This window comes from Urocampus carinirostris, chromosome 4 (genome assembly GCF_059441175.1).
Source record: "Urocampus carinirostris isolate Australia breed hairy pipefish chromosome 4, RoL_Ucar_1.0, whole genome shotgun sequence".
Classification (NCBI taxonomy): Eukaryota; Metazoa; Chordata; class Actinopteri; order Syngnathiformes; family Syngnathidae; genus Urocampus; species Urocampus carinirostris.
Genome location: NC_142352.1, coordinates 4,533,820 through 4,553,935, shown reverse-complemented (window position 1 = coordinate 4,553,935; position 20,116 = coordinate 4,533,820). Strand labels below are relative to the sequence as shown.

Below are 20,116 nucleotides of genomic sequence, written 5' to 3'. Positions count from 1 at the left end.
ACTCTGATAACTTCATCATGAAAGCATTGGAATATCCCTTATAGGCAGCTACCATTTGTTTACACCTAACGGCCCTCAACCTTCCCCTTCTTCTCCCTGCTTTGCTTTGAGCATATCAGGTGCACCGACCTCAGCTTCCCCGTAGAGGAGAACACAGAAGCGAGGCTTCAACTTGACATTGATGCACCCTTTTTTCTTTGCTATTGTATGCAAATGAAATGGGATGAAGGTGGTTTGAAGTGGAAATTGTGATTTTAAGGCAACATCTCTGTCTTTAGAATTAATTGCCTTCCCCGTGGATTGGATCAAAATTAACCCCCCAACCAGTGTTCCCTCTAAGCTGCGCGCGTGCGCAATTGCAATAATGAGATGCCAGGTATTGTTATTATATGCCGTAAATTACCATCACTTGTTGGTTCACTATCTTAGGGGACGTGGCACGCTAGCGTTATAACGGCTTCTTATATCTTAGTCGTCTGGTCCGCATTAAGATGTAGTACGACGTTTTTTTTTAAATATCTTATTTTGTTTGATGTTCGAGCAAGACTATACAAATTATCGTTATTAATGAAACGTTATCAAAAGTATTAATTTAAAGGGTACAGTTGTTGGTTGTACACATCATATGCAATGTACCCTCTAAGCTGCGCGCGTGCGCAATCGCACACTGCCTGCACATTCTCAGCGCACAAGAAAATCTAGCCAGCGCACAAAAATGAGGGCTCAAAATTACTAATTAAGAAGCGACTTAAGTCAAAGTTACAGTGCATGAAGGTAAAAATACACGGGTTCCCCTGACGATGCGTCCTAAACGCGGTATTTTGAAGTCAATGTCGAACGAAGTTGAAAAGTAAAGTCAGTAGCGTTTGTCAAGAACCGGCTTCTTCGGCTCGGCTCACTAAAAGGAACAGGCTCTTTCGGGTCCTAAACGGCTCTTCAGGTTGTTTTTGCTTCTTTAATCCCAACATGACCAAACATGATGTAAAATTATGCACAAAATGACTTAAAGTAATAGAACAAAAAAGAAAAAAATACCAAAATGAAAAAGTAGTAAAAAGCTGAGGAAAAAAAAGAAACAAAAGGAATTGAAAAAAAGAAGGATTTTTTTTTTTAAAAAGCCAGAAAAAAAGAAAAGAAAGAAATGTATGAAAAAAGTAACAGCTTGGAAAAAATAAACACAATAAGATTTTTTTAGAGGAATTTTTTTAAAAAGTTGAAAAAAAAACACAGAAAAAAGAAGAAAAGTTTGTGTTGCATTCAAAAAATTTCCAATTATATCAAGTGAATCTTGTTGCCAACATTGTACTTCCACTAAAAAATGTGATTAAGTACAGTTCTGTATCTTACAACTGACTCAATAAGCCCCCAAAAATGTTAATATTATGCGACAAAATATATCAAGAAATAAAAAGAAATGGATATCTTGTGAAAGAATTGTAAGAACAAACGACGTTTTTAGGCCGTACAACCTTTGCAATAGTACATGAGTCAATTCATTCAAAAGAGAAAAATAATTTTGCATTGCCGGAAACTCAGCAAAATGTAACTTGATGTCAAGTTTTGGACATGTTTGCTAATTAATTATCTTGCCACACTTGGAATTATGGTTGCTCACTGTTGTTTCAAGCGTTGCTCACCGAATTTGTGTGAATGCTCAGACCCCTGGAAAATTAGAGGGAACATTGCGCCCAACCCCCAAAAGAAAACACACACACACATTGATATGGGAATGCTTCAAAAATAAACCAAAAAGTGTATTCAACATTTATTACAGATACTCGTATTGATTACATTTGGGTTCCACTGTTTCATTTATTAAATGTCACATATTTTTCAGACAAAAAGTTGTGGCACATTCTAAGTCACGCTTGATCCCAAATGCCTAATTGTGTAGAAATAAATGAACAGATGTCACGTCCAGAACAAAAGGTAGACCCAATCGCGTAACGTTTCTCACAAGTTCATTGAGATAGAGAGAGTAAGGGCAGCGCCCGCGATCTGGTGCTTGCTAGAGGCGGGAATCAAGTCGCTCTCGCAATCGGATCGTGATCCGAATATGGAATTGGATCTTCCGTAGCGGGAGATGGCGGTGTCAGGGATGGAAAAACAGGTCGACAGGAGAGCAAAACGTGGTCGGGATCAAAAACGGGTCATAAGCTGGGACGGGAGAGCAGACGTGGTCGGGATCAAAAACGGGTCGTAGCCGGAGACAAACGGTGAGATCAGGAACGGACGGGTGGAAAAACGGGAGCAAAAACGGGACAGGCCGGAGTCAGGCTCAAAAAGGCTTGCCTTGTATTAACAGAGGTTTGCAGTCGGACTGACAAAAGTGGAGTGACAGGACCGGGCTTAAAAAGGGACAGGGAGCCAATTAGATAGCCCGCAGCGACTGGCGACAAATGAGCGGGCACAGGTGATTCCAATCTGTAATCATGACAACAGAGGTCAAATCTGGAGTAACTGAAGGGGCACGTATGACATAGGTAATAGCAGAAGTTTTCTCCAACACTTTTGATAGACAGCCCAGGCTACTCACTTCCCCGATCTACTACAAATATTCAAAAATCCTGAGGTAGACATCCAAAGCAATTTGTCAACGTTACTGCCATATTGAGATAGGAATCATTGCATCATTATTTTAATAGATACATGTCAAGAACCAGAACAGGATCAGGACCCAAACGCGAGACGTTTCTCACACAAGCCTTTTATTTTACGGGAAATGGGGAGTCATGCATGTTAGGCAGCAGTTTGGCGTGAAATGATAGGAAGCCAGAGGCCGACGAGATCAATACCAATTTCCCGTGTAGATATCAGACAGATGGGGTCGATACCGGACAGGACGGGACAGACAGGATAGATGATGGCACAGGATATCGAAAATAAACAGGACGAACTAGACGGGAACGAAAACTGGAGAGAACAATAAACGGGACAAAAATAGATGGGAACGAAACTGGAAACTGATATTAAACGGGACAAAAATAAACGAAAAACAAAACCGGACGGGAATACCAACAGGAAACGGGGCAGAGGTTCGTTGACGGACTGACAAAGGAAGAATGAGAGCACTGAGCTTGACTAGACGGAAAGCCAATCTGTCAATGAGCTGCAGCTGGCGCCACACGGGCTGGGCCAATTGGGCGCCATGGCAACTGTGACAGTACGTGGATAAAATGCCACAAATAACTGAATGGATTGACAAAAAAAAAGACCAAAAAAACATATATAACCAAACAACTGACCAAAAATTAGTGGAAAAGAAAAATGTCAAATAACTGACATATGGACCAACAAATAATCTAGAAGTGAATAGAATGTCCTAAATAAGTCGGACAGGGCATGGGTAAACTGCTTGAAAACAGATGGCTGGACGGATCAAAAACCCCTCATGCCAGACATATGGACCTATTGCTGGAAGAACCGGCTCTAGTTGGACAGTCAACAAAGTCCAAACAATTGGCAGAGAAAAAGCTTCAGATTTTACAGATGATTTTACTCTGAAGCAAAGGATTCCCAACTGAGAGACCAACAGATAGAACATCTGACACTCAAAAGATGGCCGACAGACAAAGGCGGCAGGAAATAAATGCGTGTCCGGATTAAACAACATTGATCACAGACCAAGGGACAGTGTGAAATAATTTGCAACATTCTAATCACTTTGCAGAATTTCTGAAATATGTCACCGCTTCTATCTCCTTCCATGTATTCGCTACGAGGTCTGGATGTGTGTCTGATGGAACTAAAATCCAAGATGAAGATTTTCTCTCATTTGCATAATATATCACCAGTTGTAGTCAAACCAGCTGTCGCATTGCAACACAGCCAGCTAGTCCCATGTGTGCCATGCACTAAGCAGCTCCCAGGCACGGACTATTCATCTGCAAAGCCTCCAGTGCACCAGCACCACCAAGTCTCCTTGCACACAAATTAGACGCATGGGCACCAAAGTGATGAAACATTGTGTTCATCAAGAAACGTGTTTGGGGGACTGTTCATTTCCTGTAACAATGGCAGATGCCGAATAAGATTTTATAGGGGGATTAGAGGGCTAGGCGAAGGAGACGGAAGGCCGAGTTGAGGCTAGGAAGACGGAAGGGTGAGGGTGGAATGAAGACGAGGACACAGCTGTGAACGTTATCGGTCCATTAAATGGCTCTGTTATTAGCTATCAGATGTGCAAGAGTGCACTTACCAATGGACAAGAGGGCGCTGAACGTTTACTTTGTATTAGCAGTGATCACCACTACGTCACTGACATGCTCTCTGGTGTTGGGCTGCACTCTTCCACAAAACTAGTTTTGTTTGACATAGTATAGTATATAGTATAATCAGTTTCCATTGCTGCGCAGATGACACTCAACTATATCTTCCGATAGAGGAATCTGCCACACTAAACTGTGGAAATTTGGAGGCCTGCCTCACTGAGATAAAAGAATGAATGTCACTCAACTTCTTGTGCCTTAACTCTGAAAAGACCGAAATGTCAGTTATTGGTCCATCTAAATGCCGTGACTTGTTCTCAAAAACTGTGACAAATGCAATATCACCCAGAGTGACTCAGTCAAAAATGTAGGTGTCGTATTTGACCCTGGTCTGTCCTTTCAAACACAGGTTAGGAATATTACTAGAACAGCTTTTTTCCATCTTTGCAACATTGCTAAAATTTGCCCTATGCTGTCTCAAGTCGGATGCGGAGATTACAATTCATGCGTTTGTGACCTCCCGCATCGATGACTGTAATGCACTACTCTCCGGTCTTCCAAAGTCCAAAATCAAAAGCCTTCCCTGCTAGCTTAAGATGTGATTTTAAGGTTCTGTTTGTAGTATACAAAATCATGCATGGACTTGCTCCCTCATAACTTTCAGATTTAATTTCCATCTATGTCCCGATCCGGAGCCTTCGCTCTGAAAATGCTGGTCTACTAGTGATCCCAAGAACCAAGAAGAAATCCGCAGGTACGAGAGCGTTCTCCAGTCGGGCCCCTGTGCTGTGGAATGCTCTTCCCCCTGAGATTCGATTTGCAACCTCAGTGAAAATGTTTAAATCTAAGCTTAAAACGCACTTCTACACTATAGCATATGAATAACCTATATTTCATGTCGACAATATCAGGGGATGGTGTCATAATAGTCTGTAATAATAGTTTGCAATAGTCTTTGATCCGTGCTGAGATTAAGGGCTATACAAATACACCTGACTTGACTTGACTATAATGAAGAATAAGTCAGTTACAGTCATACCAATATAAGTTTCCACCCTACAAGAATTAGAAACACAGTGGCAGTCTTGTTCCGTAAGTAAAATGCTTGTGAACTGAGGTTTTGGATCCAAAACACTGCTAGGATGGAAAGCGTGAGACTTTGCATGAGATTGGTTGGGTGTTACTTTCATCCAAGACTGTTGAGTGTGACCAAAGCTCCACTACCGTTCCTTTAGTGAGTCTAAAATGAGTCCTTGCAAATGAAGTGGATTTCTGTTTACCGCCATCCCTGATGTCACCTTGGTTCTGATCGCTGATCTTGTGCCAGGATTTTATAGGTTTCAGGTGACACGAGGCTGCAATACAGCTCGTCCTCTTGCGGCTCACTCAGTGCCCACAGGTCGTACCCTTTTCCACCAGGCGATCGAAGCGCCGTCTTGTTGGAGCACACGGACATGACTTGAAAGCATGATTCAGCGCTGCAAAACAAGACAACATTTATTTGTATCAGTTTTGTGAGTAAACCTTGAACCGGATTCACATTGACTAAGGAACCAACGCGGTGCGGTGTCCGCATAGCAACAATGCAATTCAAATCATGTGCGGGGCTTATACAGTACTCTTCAATACTCTTCAGTACAATATCCACCTGTGAGACCACGTTCTGGGAGTGGCATGTAGAGCGCTCCAATTATTCATGAACTACAACGTAGTTAAAATTACGTAAATTCCGGACTATAAGCCGCTACTTATTCCCCAAACTTTCAACCCTGTGGCTTATTCAGTGATGCGGCCAATTTATGTAATTTTTCTAACGGCTGCCAGCGGCGCTCGAGCACAAAAGGAAAGATTTTTTTTAGATTGACACAGCTTTCAAGCTAAAAGCAATCGAGCAGTCCGATAAAGAAGGAAAAAGAGCTACTGCACGTAAACTTGGCATAAACGAATCGATGGTGAGATGTTGGAAACGGCAGCGGGAAGAACTGGTGAAATGTAAAAAGCTTTCCCAGGTAAGAAAACTAGGTGACCCGAACTGGAAGACCTTCTAGAAGACTGGGTGAACACACAGAGAGCAGATGGCCGAGGTGTTTCGACTGTGCAGTTCAGACTGAAGGCAAAAACAATCGCCACTGAAAAGAAAATTGCGGATCTTAAAGGAGGACCGTCGTGGTGTCTTAGATTTATGAAACGAAAAGGTCTGTCCGTCATGAGATTTATATTTAGTGGATATATATTTTTCCCACCCTTACCTTTAGAAATATACACTTTTTTCCTTGGATTACTTTCAACGCGACCCGGACTCTGCAGTTCTGCATCAAACCTTAAGTACCGGTATCATTTTCCGTTCATTTTGCCGGCTGTGATTTTTGGACTGTGGGCTTTAATGAAGGACATTTAGTTTCAATCGCGGGGCTTAAAGTCAGGTTTGGGTTAATTTTGTGTTTGTGTTACATCATGCGGCTTATATACAGGTGCGGCTTGTGTAAGTACAAAATCGGTTTTCCTCTTAAAATGTGGTGGGTGCGGCTTATAATCAGGTGCGCTCTATAGTCCGGAATTTACGGTATTTCAATATATTAACTTGACAACTGTAGCTGAGAGACGGGCACTGAACAAGCTGCGGTCAATCATGGACAATTCATCACATCCACTAAACGGTATCATCTCCAAACAGAAGAGCAGCGCCAGCGACAGACTGCTGTCACAGTCTTGTTCCAAGGACAGACTGAGGATATAATTTCTTCCTCATGCCATGAGGCTCTTTAAATCCACCCGGGGGAGTAAAAGCCCACATTAAACCCCACCCCCACATTTGCATATTACCCTACTTTTATTACAGTGTGTATTTTCCATAGCACTATTTAAATACTCTATAGCAAAATGTTAAATTGGGTATTTTTGTATTCTATATCTCTATTTTATTATTTTATTTTTCAACACAAGGATACTGCTGGAAGTGTGAATTTCCCCACGAGGATGAATTAAGTATCAATCTATCTAATATTTTCAATAACTTTATTTTTACCATTCATGACACAATGGGTACTTTTTCTGTACTCTTAGCGTGAGGTCGAAAACTTACGGCACATAGGCCATATATGGCTCTTTTCATTAGGACATCTAGCTCAGAGATAAAATATAACTAGGGCAAATATTTTCAGCATCATTCTAATCATCATAAGTGCGAATATATATTTTCACATATATTTGCGCGACCAAAGCCGGGAAACAACCTTGCTTATAAATGGTTTGGTCCAGTATATTTAGGGCACGTCTCAACTGCAGTTTAAAGACACGCCGTCACATCAACAGACCCTGTTTTGGCTGTATGTCGCAAAATAATCTTATATAGAAACAACAACAATGTTCACTGTCAAGACACTTTATAGTGAAAACCCACAAAACAAACTGTAAACACACAAAAATGCTAGCAAACCACCCAGGGCAATTTGATTGCGTGAGCGGTGTGGATGGGCAGAGCTGTATAAACACAGTGCACTCCCTTCTCCCCCCGCCCAGCGCTCTCTGCGCTGAAAGTAAATATATCTTGTTTGCAGTATTTGGTGAAATTTTTACGAAAGAACTTTGCTCGCACTTTGTTTAAAACTATTATTTAGGACAACAACGAGGTTCAAAATGAGCTTCAGCACTCTTGAGTAACTGTGGGGGGGAATTTTAAGTGGTATATTTATATTGAAATGGGACTTCAGTCACACATTGAAATAAAATGTGCTGAAGAATTAGCTTTTGTCTGGAAAGCGGGTTTGTTGGTCTTAATGAATTTTGTCTTAATATATGGTGCGGGTCCTTTCCCACCCAAAAAAAAATCCAAATATTTTCGCTTTCTTGGCACTTTGGGTCAAAAAGGTTCTCGACCCTTGCCCTGAGAAATATTTTTCAGGGTGTATGTAAGGTTCAACTTTCCTGCTTTGGCATATGACATCATAGGCAGGAGCGGCAGCCTTTCCAGCAGCTCCGTGTTATTTTGTTCTTTTTGTGATTTATTGTTTTTATTGTCTGCTTCTATCTTCTGTGTTTTTTGTCCCGTTTCACAACTACTCTTTGGATTACTTTCTATCTGATGGTTATGGGTTTTAACGCACAAAAATGCGTTTATTTGAGGAATCAACTCCTTGCCCTGAAGAATTCTTGTGCCGGTGTGATGAGGGGGCCATATCGCCGGAGCTAAGGTGAAGGCTAAGCGGCTAGCGGCAATATACGCCTTCGGTACCGTCCATAATCATGGGAAATGTGAACTCTCTACCAACTGGCTGTGCTGGTGAAAAACATCAAAGCGCACAGGGAGTGCAGTTTGCTGTGTTTCACGTCTAGCATCCCGGACGCTAACGTGGAGCTACCCGGCTTCAGCGCTGTTAGGGCAGACAGAGACACAAAAGCCTGCGGGAAGCGGAGAGGAGGCGGACTCGCTATCTACATGAACACAATGTGGTGTAATCCTGGGCATGTAAACACAAAGAATTCCATCTGCTGCAGGGACGTCGAACTTTTGGCTTAGCGTGTGACGTCATCCACTCCGCTGTTGCTAAACTACAACACAGCACCCCAAGGCCATCCTGTTAATCTATTAATGATCAACACAAGGATACTGCTGGAAGTGTGAATTTCCCTACGGGGATGAATAAAGTATCTATCAATCTATCTGATGTCATGTGCATAATATGTACATAGAGATGGGAATATGCCATCTTGCTTACAGCCACATTTGGCAGTTAAAAATTCTATCTACATAGAAAAGTTTTAAAGCTTATGAAAACTTAAAATTCGGTTTTAAAATGAGCACTTCATAGGTGTAACATTGCAAATATTGAATACACTATACCAATATAACCAGATTTTTTTTTTTATGTTTCAGACTTCAAACACCATCATGGACATTAGAGACTCCAAGTATTGTCTTACTGAGAGCTGGTGTCACAAAGCGGCTCCAAGTGGCACATGGTGATGAAGTCATGTTCCAGCACCTGGCGTGGTGTCAGACGTTGGGCGGCATCAAGATGCAGCAATCCTTTCAGTAGCTCCACAAACTTTTGCACATCAGTCGTCTTGGCCGCTTTGTTGGCAATGTGCCTGGTGTTTAGGATTCCTGGCTGGAACTAAATAATGGTTGCGCAGGTCACTTGTTGATAATGTTTTGAAAATGTATACCTGACTGCTTACATGAAGAAGACGGTCAAGAGAGCGAAATTTAAAGCGTCTGGTCTCCTTAGGTACTAAGGATGTCTCTTTCTGGTACTGCTCTGGTGTCTGAAACGACAAGGTTGAAGGTAAACCCGGGAAGCTGTTTAATTTAACTCACTTGGTACCAATAATACAAATACAAATCAATGACAGAAACCCACTTTAAGTTTCCATTTGAAATCTTGCTCCATCTTGTAGAAGGAGCTGGTTTGCAGTCCTGCTTCTAAAACGTTATCTGGAATTTGGCCTTGAGTCTCCACAATGTACCTAATCTGATGAAATATGACACCAACTTTAATAATACTATTTGAAGTAATCCATCCAATTCTCTACCATAGGCAATGGGAGCCACCAGGGATGTCAAAAATTCGCCCTGAGAGCGGGATCTGGCCCGTTGTATAATTCAATCCAACCCGCTGTGAACTTTTGAGAAGAAGCGAGTCTCTACGTCCTCTCTGTCAAAAGTTATGATAAATGCAAACCAAATGCTCTCTCCAAGCGCTAGAGGACAGTGTTGAGATTGTATAGCCTGGTGAGTGGTTGGTTACTCGACAGCCTAAATACACCAGTTAACACATCCAAAGGCAAACTTAAAAAACATGTTTTCAACTGAACGTCGTTGGGCGTCGCCCCAAAATATACGCAGAGAGTAGATATGGCAAAAAGGGAACACGCTTTATTGCATTCAGGACGCGTTCAAAGTTCCAGACGTTCAACATTGGTCTTTATAGATTATAAAGTTAAGATATCTCGTGAAGGTCGTCTGCCCCGGCTCCCCTCGGCATATCAGCTTGTGACCTCCTGCAACAACGTCATCCCACGACCTTCACCAGATGCCTACATACTTATCATTAGTTATTATCCACATTCCACAACACCATTAGTGATTATAACATGCAGGGTAGCTTACTAAAGTAGGCTGAATGATAAAGCACAATACTGAAAAACAATACTAACAATTTGGGGTTCACATTCTTTTACTGACCAGGCCCGCCTCAGACAGAAAGTCTGCATTTGGCTCCAGGGCAAAACTGATTTTGACATCCCTGCAATAGTCCAAGCACATGATGATGCAATTTATTTTTACACAGAAATAAATTTGCCAATAAGCCCAGTTCAAAGAAAGGTCAACATATTGTTGTACTTACCATGTCGTATTCACTCTTTCCAGGGTAAAGCAGTGCGCCTATGTATAAAAATGCAGCAATGCAGCCTACTGACCAGACGTCTATGGCTTCCGTGAATGGTGCACCCAGCAGGACTTCAGGAGAACTGTAGAAAGAAATATGTACCATTGATCGTGTCTAGATTTCTTTAGAATTTAATTTAACATACGATTGTTTTGGCTTTTTGTGCTTATCCTACAAGTTTTGGACGGGTAGCCCTAAAATTTGCTTTAACCTTAATTTGTTGTCCATATATGTGATGTGGTTTGTAAACACTGCCATGACAAATACAGGATTTGGCACGGTTGCCATGGCGCCCAATTGGCCCCGCCCATGTCACGGTTGCCAAGGCGCCCAATTGGCCAATGTGGCCAGTGTGACGCCAGCTGCAGCTTGTTGACAGATTGGGTCCCTGTCAGTATTTAAACTCTGTCCTGTCAGTCCCCTTTTGTCGGTCCGTCTGCGAATCTCTGTTTTTACAAGGTAAGCCCTTTTCGCCTGTCCTGTTTTTTGCTCCTGTTAGTCTCCTGTTACGATCTGTTTTGATCTCGACCACATCTGTTCCCATAACCTAAAATTATGCTTTCTTGTAGTGTCAAAGGAGCATTCTGCTATCTTCATTTTCTTTTTGACTCACCGATAAGGGAGTGTCGGAATGAGAGAGCCCTGTTTGGAGGTGGAAGTTTTCGCAGCCTGACCAAAGTTGATCAACTTGATCTTGTATGGTTGCTGCACCTGGTCGACCAGCATCACGTTCTCCATCTTAAGGTCCGCATGTATAATCTGAGAATCTTTAAAGTGGTCCAACATGTCTGCCAGCTAAAAGTCATCCAAATATGTCAGACAACATAATAAAGTAGCAAATCTGTTATTTTCATGAGGTAATTATACCTGGTAGATCACTGGCCTGATTTCCTTTAACTGAAGAGGACTGAAATTTCGCTCCTTCAAAAAGTCATACAGACTTTTGTCCAACAACTCAAACTCGATGCAAATGTGGCCGGTGATGCTGAAGATGCTGTTCCATTTCACAAGGTGGCCTTTGCCTGCATCCATCTTTTTGGTTTTTAACATGGCAAGTATCTATTAAAGAAAACACAAGTGGAACAGAAGATGCATCCATTTTAGTAAAATTATTCTTAATCCATCTTAATGGAAGGAGACCAAGAGGGAGGCCGCAATTGACGTGGATGGATGGTGTTATGAGAGCACTGCAGGAAAGAAGTCTATATATAGTGGAAGGTAGAGCTCTTGTTGTTGATAGGAATGACTGGAGGGGTGTTGTGAAAGGAGAGTGGGATGTTGGACGCGTTCTAAGGGATGGGCAGGGCACCTGTATGATGCGGCAGGGGTAAACCGGTGAAAGTTGTCGGGCCCTGCCGTTGAACAGAAGAGTGTGTTGTGTCACCCTGATCCGAGTTACATGGCCACTTTCTTGTGTCCCATTCAGGGTTGGGTAGGGTTACTTTAACTTGATTACTTTCAATTACTTTTGGATTACTCCAATACCAAATATACTAAAAGACAAAAGAAACTAAATATGAATAAAATTACTAAATTTTGTGCAGGCTTGGGGAGTAACGGAATACATGGATCGGCAAAAATGATGTTGGCAAGCTGTTTGGATTTATTTTCATTTTGTTTGTCGCATTTTATGTTAGTTTTGCCGGAGATCAAAGAGATCAAAGCCAGGAGAGAAAGCTTACCACGTGTTGTGAGTCATAATTTAATTCATATTTAGGTTTTTTTTGTCTTTTATTATCATATTTGGTATTGGAGTAATCCAAAAGTAATTGAAAGTAATCAAGTTAAAATAACTCTACCCATCCCTGGTCCCGTTTAATCTGGAGGGAAGAAAGATGACCGACTTGGGTGCCGAGGTGCTTAACTTGTTTGGGTGTTTGGGCATTTGGGTTGGCCATGGTCCAAACATTTTTGTGTGTGTTTTTTTCTACTTTTTCCTTTTTTAAAATTTTCTTTGCTTTTGTATGTGTTTGTCTGTCTTGTCGGTCACCCCTCTCGAGGGATATGACCAGGGTAAATAGATAGATTCTTAATCACTACTGTTACTTAAGAGTGATAAGAACTAAATCCGTCATTGTGAATTAATTTTGTCTATTTTCGTGCATAATCTGCCAATATCTGAATAACAAATTTAAAAAATTGACAGCAGATCTACTGCACATTGCATTCAACTGTAAAACAAGTCATCGTTGTTGAAAGGTAGCAGTCGTAAAATAAAATAGAGTGACAAGTCTGAGTCAGTTGGGATGCTCTGCTGCAGTTGAACATGGTAATAAAAATTGCACTTGCCATTTACAGGCTCTTGTCAACTTGTTCCGCTGACACATGCGCATAGAGAAATAAAAACCAGCACACATGGCTGCGCATTTAGCTCGTGGGGCATAGTACAGTTCTGCTAAGTGGTGGGTGTACTGGGCAGTAGGCAGAATTTAGTACTTCTAGCTAAATTCTAACCACAAAAAGTAGCCTACAATATTTGCCTTTAAAAAAAACCTCAATAATAATCCATCCATCCATCCATTATCTGCACCGCTTATCCTCAGTAGGGTCGCGGGGGTGCTGGAGCACATCCCAGCTATCTTCGGGCAGTGGGCAGGGGACACCCTGAACTGGTTGCCATCCAGTCGCAGGGCACACAGGGACAGGCAATTCGCTCGCTCATTCACACCTAGGGACAATTGGGACCGGCCAGTTAACCTAACATGCATGTTTTTGGAACGTGGGAGGAAACCGCAAACACGGGGAGAACGTGCAAACTACACACAGGAGGTTCAATCTCATGACCTCAAAACTGTGCCGCACACGCGCTAACCACTGCGCCGCCTTGCTGCCCATCTAATGAAAAATTTACTGTCCACGGCTCTCTTTACCAACTTAGTTGTTGGAACACCATGTCCTTTCATGTATCTTGGGCAAGTACACCCTGGTGGCGCCCATCCCTTTCCAGGCCGTGAACAAAAAAAATATCATTTTTATTATTATTTTTGGACAATGCAATTAAAGGATCAATTCTTTTCCCAAATGCTTGTCCTCACGAGGGGGTGCTATTTAGTTTATTTTGTCTTTTATTAGCATGTTTGGTATTGGAGTAATCCAAAAGTAATTGAAAGTAATCCAGTTAAAGTAACCCTACCCACCACTGCTAGAGGGTAACCCACAAAGACGCTGCATTATCACGCCATTCCCGTTCGTATCTTTAAAACGTCGTATGTAGGGGCAGGTAACCAAGATACGTCGCCCACCTCGAAAATGGCCCGTTTTGCTGACGTCCCGTGGTTCTTTATCGTCTTCACCGCCACCGTCCTGTTGTCGGCGGTCCTTCGGCATTTTACCACGTTCCCGTAGGCGCCATGACCCAGCACCGACAGCACGTCATAGCCAGACGACTTGGAATTAATTTGGGCTCCTGGTGAAAACTGGTAGTCTTCATACCCGGACGAGTCCATAGTGGTGAGGACCAAGCGGTCGTCCGAGTCTTCAGTGGAGGACATGAGGCGTCCTGGTCGACTCTCGCTGTTGTGGAAGAACCTTCAGCCACGCGTGTAAGAATGGAGTAGCTCTTTATGAATTTCATGTGCTTTATTCCGTCGTGGTGAAGGTTGTAGCGTGACATTATCGTCACGTTTACGGGAGCGAGTGGAAAGGCCTCGAAGTCTGCGGTGGGTGACTTCTGCCCACTCGAGGCGGCTCTCGTTTTGTGACGAACGATTATAAAAATAATCATAAATAACACGTACATTTAGATTTTCACCATCGAAGATGGCGTGGAACGGATTGCGTATCTTTTATGTAACATGTCATTAGCTGTTATCATGTTGCTAATTGCACAATAGTATTGCCCTTCACACATTGGTTAACTGCTGTTAAAAGTGTCGATAAAAATTGCTCAAACCTCATATTGTTAGAATATGATATACTGAAATTGTGAATGTATTTAATTGCTGTAAAAGTGTCGATAAAACCTCATATTTTTGGAATATGATATAATGAAATTGTGAATGTGTTTAATTGCTGTTAAAAGTGTCGATAAAACCTCATATTTTTGGAATATGATATAATGAAATTGTGAATATGCTTAATTGCTGTTAAAAGTGTCGAGAAAAATTGTTTAAACCTCACCAGGGTTGGGTAGGGTTACTTTAACTTGATTACTTTCAATTACTTTTGGATTACTCCAATACCAAATATGCTAATAAAAGACAAAAGAAACTAAATATGAATACAATGACCAAATTTTGTGCAGGCTTGGGGAGTAACGGAATACATGGAATGGCAAAAATGATGTTGGCAAGCTGTTTGGATTTATTTTCATTTTGTTTCTGTCGCATTTTATGTTAGTTTTGCCAGAGATCAAAGCCAGGAGAGAAAGCTTACCACGTGTTGTGAGTCATCATTTTATTCATATTTAGTTTCTTTTGTCTTTTTTAGCATATTTGGTATTGGAGTCATCCAAAAGTAATCCAGTTAAAGTAACCCTACCCAACCCTGAACCTCACATTGTTTATTTACTGTTAAAAGTGTCTATAAATTTGTTCAAACCAAAACCAAAATATTAACCTTTTGAGGTATATATCTCACTGTCGTCATATTCAGTAGAATATTAAATAGTTCTCAAGGAGTTAATTCTATTCAATGTTCATATGACATATTTTAAAACTGCAAAAATAATATAGAAGGGTGAAAAGGAAGTATAGTGGTACCTCTACTTACAAATTGTATTTGTTCTGGGAGTAGCTTTGTTACCTGAAATATTTGTAAGTAGAGACGTCTTTTGAAAGTAAATGTTGTAATCCTTTCCCAGCCTCACAAAAGTATGATTTTAAAAAAAAATTGTAGGAGTGAGAGGAAGATAATGTTGGATTTGTATATGCACACAAATACACTTTTAATTTTTATCTCTTTTGTTGAAAATGTTTTATTTACTTTGTCCAATATGTAGATTTTGTTTTATTTTATAAATGACTCCATAAACGGTTACAGTTATTAAGTTAGTAAGAGTTATGTTTGTAGCGAGCTCTTAAAGACTGGATTTGATCAATTTAATTACATTCAAACTAAAAAGAAATGAAATGATCTGCATTTATATAGCGCTTTTCAAGTCCATGACTTTCCAAAGCGCTTTACAATGTGCTCCACATTTCCCAATAGCGGCCTTGTATTAAAGCCATGTAAGACGCTAACCTGCTAATTGGGGGTATTAGGGGTTCAGTGTCTTACCCAAGGACACTTCGACATGTAACACGGACGAGCCGGGATTCGAACTAGGATCCCAAGACGAGCGCTCTACCTCCTGAGCTACTGTCGCCCCCAACTTAACTGTTTTGTCTCTAGCTAGGTTGTGATAAAATACTGGTGGACAAGGCATGCATGTTCAATTGTCAGTAGTCGTGCATCAAGTAAATGGTTGAAGTATAATTAAAATAAAATAAAAATCATGCATCTTGTTGTTTTCTTTTTTTTCTTGAAATTTGCAAGAACCCATTTTGAATTCGTACTAATAGGGTTCCGAAATTGATTCGAAGATGAGCAGGACAAGACAACAGAAGAAAACATCAGTGTGAGGCTGACCTCAATTATCATTATATAAAAAACATATAATACATTTTATTTTGACTAATATTTAGTATTTGTATACTGATTGCATCATTATCTCTATTTACCAATCACGTTGCTGTTATTTGATGCAAATATTTGAGGTTTCTGATACTTTTGTATCAATTTTTTGGAGGTATATGATAAGGGTTATTTCCTAAGTTGGTTTCAGCCCATCTATAGTAATTCCTCTACATTAGAAATTATTGATTACTATTTTGATTATTATATTGAATTAAAGAATAATTGAATGTATATTTTTTTTTCTCTAAAGGTGGTGTCCGTAACTTCAGAATATTGTACTGGATGATGCTACCTTCCGGCTTTTGATGCGCGTGTAAGTATGTAAAATTCTTCGATGCGCTCAAATAAACTCTTTTGATAAACTCTTTTGGACTGTATTTAAAACAGTCTTTTTCTTACTTTCACCGTTTTTATTTTTATCTTATTGCCTTAACTCATCTTGAGTTAATCTGGTATTTTTATCTTTTTAATACTAGTAATATTATTTTATGTATACATGTATATAGTTTCTTAGTTTTATTACGCTGGCAACTGTGTGGACAGCAAAGTAAGAATTTCATTTTGCAGGGAATCTTGGTTCTTTACTGTGCATATGACAATAAACATTTTGAATTTGAATTTTCAACATTGAATAAAAGAAAACGGCCCCATCCCCCTCATTTTCTTTTCTCCAGCGTAATGTGACACCGAGGGTAAAAGTAGGATAAAAGCAGATCGGTGTTTTTATAAAGGCTCTTTGAAGTCAGGTGGGTATTGTTAACACATACTTAATATAGCAGAAATGTAATCTTAAATTTTTAAAGACATCTCAAGCTAAGAAACCTCACCTTTAGTGTTAATTTGAAATAATTGTATTTTTTAGAATACAGAATTTTTAAAACGTAAAAATTCCACGTGTATCCCGAATTATCGATTGCATTGCAAAGCATATACTGTGGATTACATGTGCCAAACTCATGGGCCGCAGTTTCTGTGGCCTGGGAGGCTGAGATGCTCATTAGAAAATTAGGTTGCAGTTTAAATATATCCGCTTGATCGAGGCTAGATAGATAAACCTTTATTGTCCCTAGTAGCAAAATATTTTTACAGACCTGCCAGATAAACCTAAAACAAGGACAATGATGAACAATACACAGGACATCACACATGCAGATGACTGGATAAGATTATTAAAGACCGTTAAGTGCAGCAATAGCAAAAGAGACAGCGCTTTTACTGAAGTGTAGCCGCTTCCACCTTAGAGTTCTGTACCTGCGGCCTGAGGGCAACAAGCAGAAGTTATTGGGTTGCTAAAGCTAGGAACCATTCCCAAAACTTAATACATCCAAAACATGAATTTGCTGAATACCTTTAGTCAACCGGAGAACTTGGAGGAAACCCATCCCGGTGTTATTTTACTCAAAATAAACATTAGTGACGAGCTGTTTAAGGCAATATGAAAAATACAAAATTTAAAAACAATAGCACCTGAGTGTCTTTGCAGGCGTTTTAAGAAGCTTTAGCTCTTTTGTTTGATGCATATGAAAGGAAAGTTCCCATGTTCAGGTAAGCATTTTCATACAAAATAAAATAAGAAGCAGAAAGAGTTTTAAATCCTTAAATCAATCATTTAAATTTGTGTTTGTGTGCAATTTATTTTAACCTTCGAGTCTCCAGTACTTCCACTGAATCAAATGGTAGTAACTATGAATTTATTTTAAACAAATGCACAGTTGTTAAACACGACAAGAGTGAAGGTGAAGTAAAGGATAACGTCTTGGTTTAAGAAAAAAAAATCCCTCCATAATTGTTTCATAATCAAATCTTGCATGCCTGAATAATAATATAATTGTGAGACTCCGGGAAAAAAACAGCTCTCTTTCATTAATTTACTAGTTTGGCCTACGTAATAATGTTTTTTTTTCTTTACCATGTGACCCCTGAGCTCAATGATGTTGACACCTCTGCTGTAGATATAAGACAGAAACTTGCTTTGTTGTGATAGTTTGTTGTCAGAACACATTTCAATCACAAATTCATTTGGCAAACAACCAGGCATTAGTAGTAATCCCGTGCAGTTTGTGATTCATCATTATCCTCGCTTAAAACCCCATTTGGATATGTCTTGGGGTAATGAAGCTTACTCATGGTTCAAGACCATTTGCCTTGCTATTATGTTTTAACACAATCATGATTGCTGTCTTGTCATTAATCTTAGATTGCTATTTCATGATTAATTTGAATGAGAAATAACATTTGGCCTACCGCACGCCTAACTTGAAAGATAATCACCCCTACAAACTGATAGTTAGCCTCTAGTCTATAATGTAAGTTTCACTCCCTGCCTGTTGGCACCAACAATTGTTTTCATACTTTTTGTAATTCGGGGTTATACAAAATAATATGATTCGATTTTATAGTGAAGTCATCTTTGATAAATGAAATTGAATCCAAATATTTTATTCAAATTGCGCTTATCTTAAGCTCAGTACTGAGGCGAGGCTTCAATGCAGGTGACCTTGTTTTGATTCTTGGTCGTGTTTTCCTTACCTGCAGATAACACCCTCTCTCTTCTTTCTGTCTAAGCACCAAACAATCTGCCATTTAATTCTGACTTCATGAATGCCAAAGTCCCAGTTATATACTGAGCGTGCCGGATGCGGCCCGTTGTCAGCATATAGCCTAGCTTTGCCCTAAGGCAAAGCAAGAGCATGCTCGATACGTTGTATTTTTTCTTCGAGCTAGGTTTTCCCTGCCTGAGGCTCTTGTGAGAGTCACTGCAATAAGCGTGCTTCTAGAGAAAAAAAACAACACCCAGCCTTCCCACTAAGTAAGGATTGACCGATATGGGTTTTTCTGGGCCGATACCGATTATTAGTATTATGAATTTCCCTATGGGAATTGATAAAGTATCTATCCATCTATCTCTCTCTATATCTCTCTGTATCTCTCTGTGATGATTTGGGATGGGCTCTCTATCTCCATCTCTCTAGCCGATAGCCTATATTTGTAGCCGATATCCACAAGCTTAAAAATTGGCGTAAGAAATGTTTAAAAATGAAACAATTAATATTTGTTATAAATTCAAATATAACTTTAATTGTACTCTGAAACCTTTGACAGTAAATAATAAGACAACTAATATTACTAATATTTCACATGACTAATATGTGTGGTAATTCTCTCCGGGCTCTCAAAGCCACACAACACCACTGTAGGTTTGCAGTGTGTCTTACTTTGCAAACATTAGATAGGAAAGTCTGATATTGAATACAATTCAAACATTTGTTCACACGGAGAAATCCTGTTAAACCAGGGTCTCATTCACAATGATGCCCTGGTTACAGCAATCAGGGAAAAACTAAGTACAATAAGCATGCATTTAAGTAAGACTACTACAGCACACTATAAACGTGCATCACAATTTGGCTACTCTAGTACGCCTACTTGTGTACAACTAGTTATGGTTAGTGTTTAGCCACATTGGGTCACCTTCAGTGCCTTCTTTTATAGACAAAGATCGCTTTTTTGTTTTAATCACGCCAAACAATATTTCTTAATAAACACGTTTTGCAGTTGCCGATCGCGGCACTCGCTCCACCGGAAGTGCAGCACTAAAAAGCATAAGAAGAACCGAGTGCATGTTTAAGTGAAGGGTAGTCGAATTCTGCTGGGGAGTCAGAATTAGGCACTGCAGTGGTGTTGTCTGCTTGTGCGTGTGCGTCACTGCACGTTGACGACATTTCCGTCAAAGGTGGTCACAAAGGTGGGTAAAGAGAAAAAAGACAAATGTGAGAAATATTCTCGACACTCGTTCTAGTCTGCAGTCTGTGACTGCGGACAGTGCCGAGTGGGGACAGCTTCCTGCTTCAGGGGCTCCGCCCTCGGACGCTTATCTAATCAGAAGGCGTGGCATGGGTAGCA

The 20,116-nt window shown here is 40.3% G+C and overlaps 1 protein-coding gene and 1 long non-coding RNA gene across 4 annotated transcripts in view; one reads left to right on the top strand and one right to left on the bottom strand.

Annotated features, from left to right (window-relative positions):
- Window positions 1-1,752: 1,752 nt before the first annotated feature.
- On the bottom strand, window positions 1,753-14,254 carry LOC148366698 (homeodomain-interacting protein kinase 1-like). 2 transcript variants are annotated; one of them, XM_088333496.1, is made up of 9 exons: window positions 13,840-14,254; window positions 11,465-11,656; window positions 11,211-11,392; window positions 10,556-10,679; window positions 9,569-9,679; window positions 9,387-9,473; window positions 9,129-9,322; window positions 5,507-5,686; window positions 1,753-2,424 (listed from the first exon to the last, which is right to left on the bottom strand). In XM_088333496.1, exons 1-9 carry the CDS (start codon window positions 14,086-14,088, stop codon window positions 2,223-2,225), a joined length of 1,521 nt encoding a protein of 506 aa, XP_088189622.1. In that variant the 5' UTR covers window positions 14,089-14,254; the 3' UTR covers window positions 1,753-2,222. The 2 variants fall into 2 exon arrangements, with proteins under 2 accessions (XP_088189622.1, XP_088189623.1); XM_088333497.1 differs by having other exon boundaries at window positions 2,314-2,424; window positions 5,489-5,686.
- Window positions 13,768-20,116, top strand: part of LOC148366697 (uncharacterized) — an 87,537-nt gene continuing 81,188 nt past the window's right edge. Inside the window, exons 1-2 of one of the 2 annotated variants that reach the window (XR_015850234.1) lie at window positions 13,768-14,139; window positions 16,464-16,526. This is a non-coding gene — a long non-coding RNA (uncharacterized LOC148366697). The remainder of the gene's footprint in view (window positions 14,140-16,463; window positions 16,527-20,116) is intronic. The other variant, XR_015850233.1, reaches the window with a different exon arrangement.

Coding starts and splice junctions, on each gene's coding strand:
- LOC148366698 (XM_088333496.1), bottom strand. CDS start 14,088: ATGTCCTCCACTGAAGACTCGGACGACCGCTTGGTCCTCACCACTATG. Junction 11,393..11,464: donor TCAGGCCAGTGATCTACCAG/GTATAATTACCT, acceptor GATGACTTTTAG/CTGGCAGACATGTTGGACCA. Junction 9,680..10,555: donor GAAAGAGTGAATACGACATG/GTAAGTACAACA, acceptor ATATTTCATCAG/ATTAGGTACATTGTGGAGAC.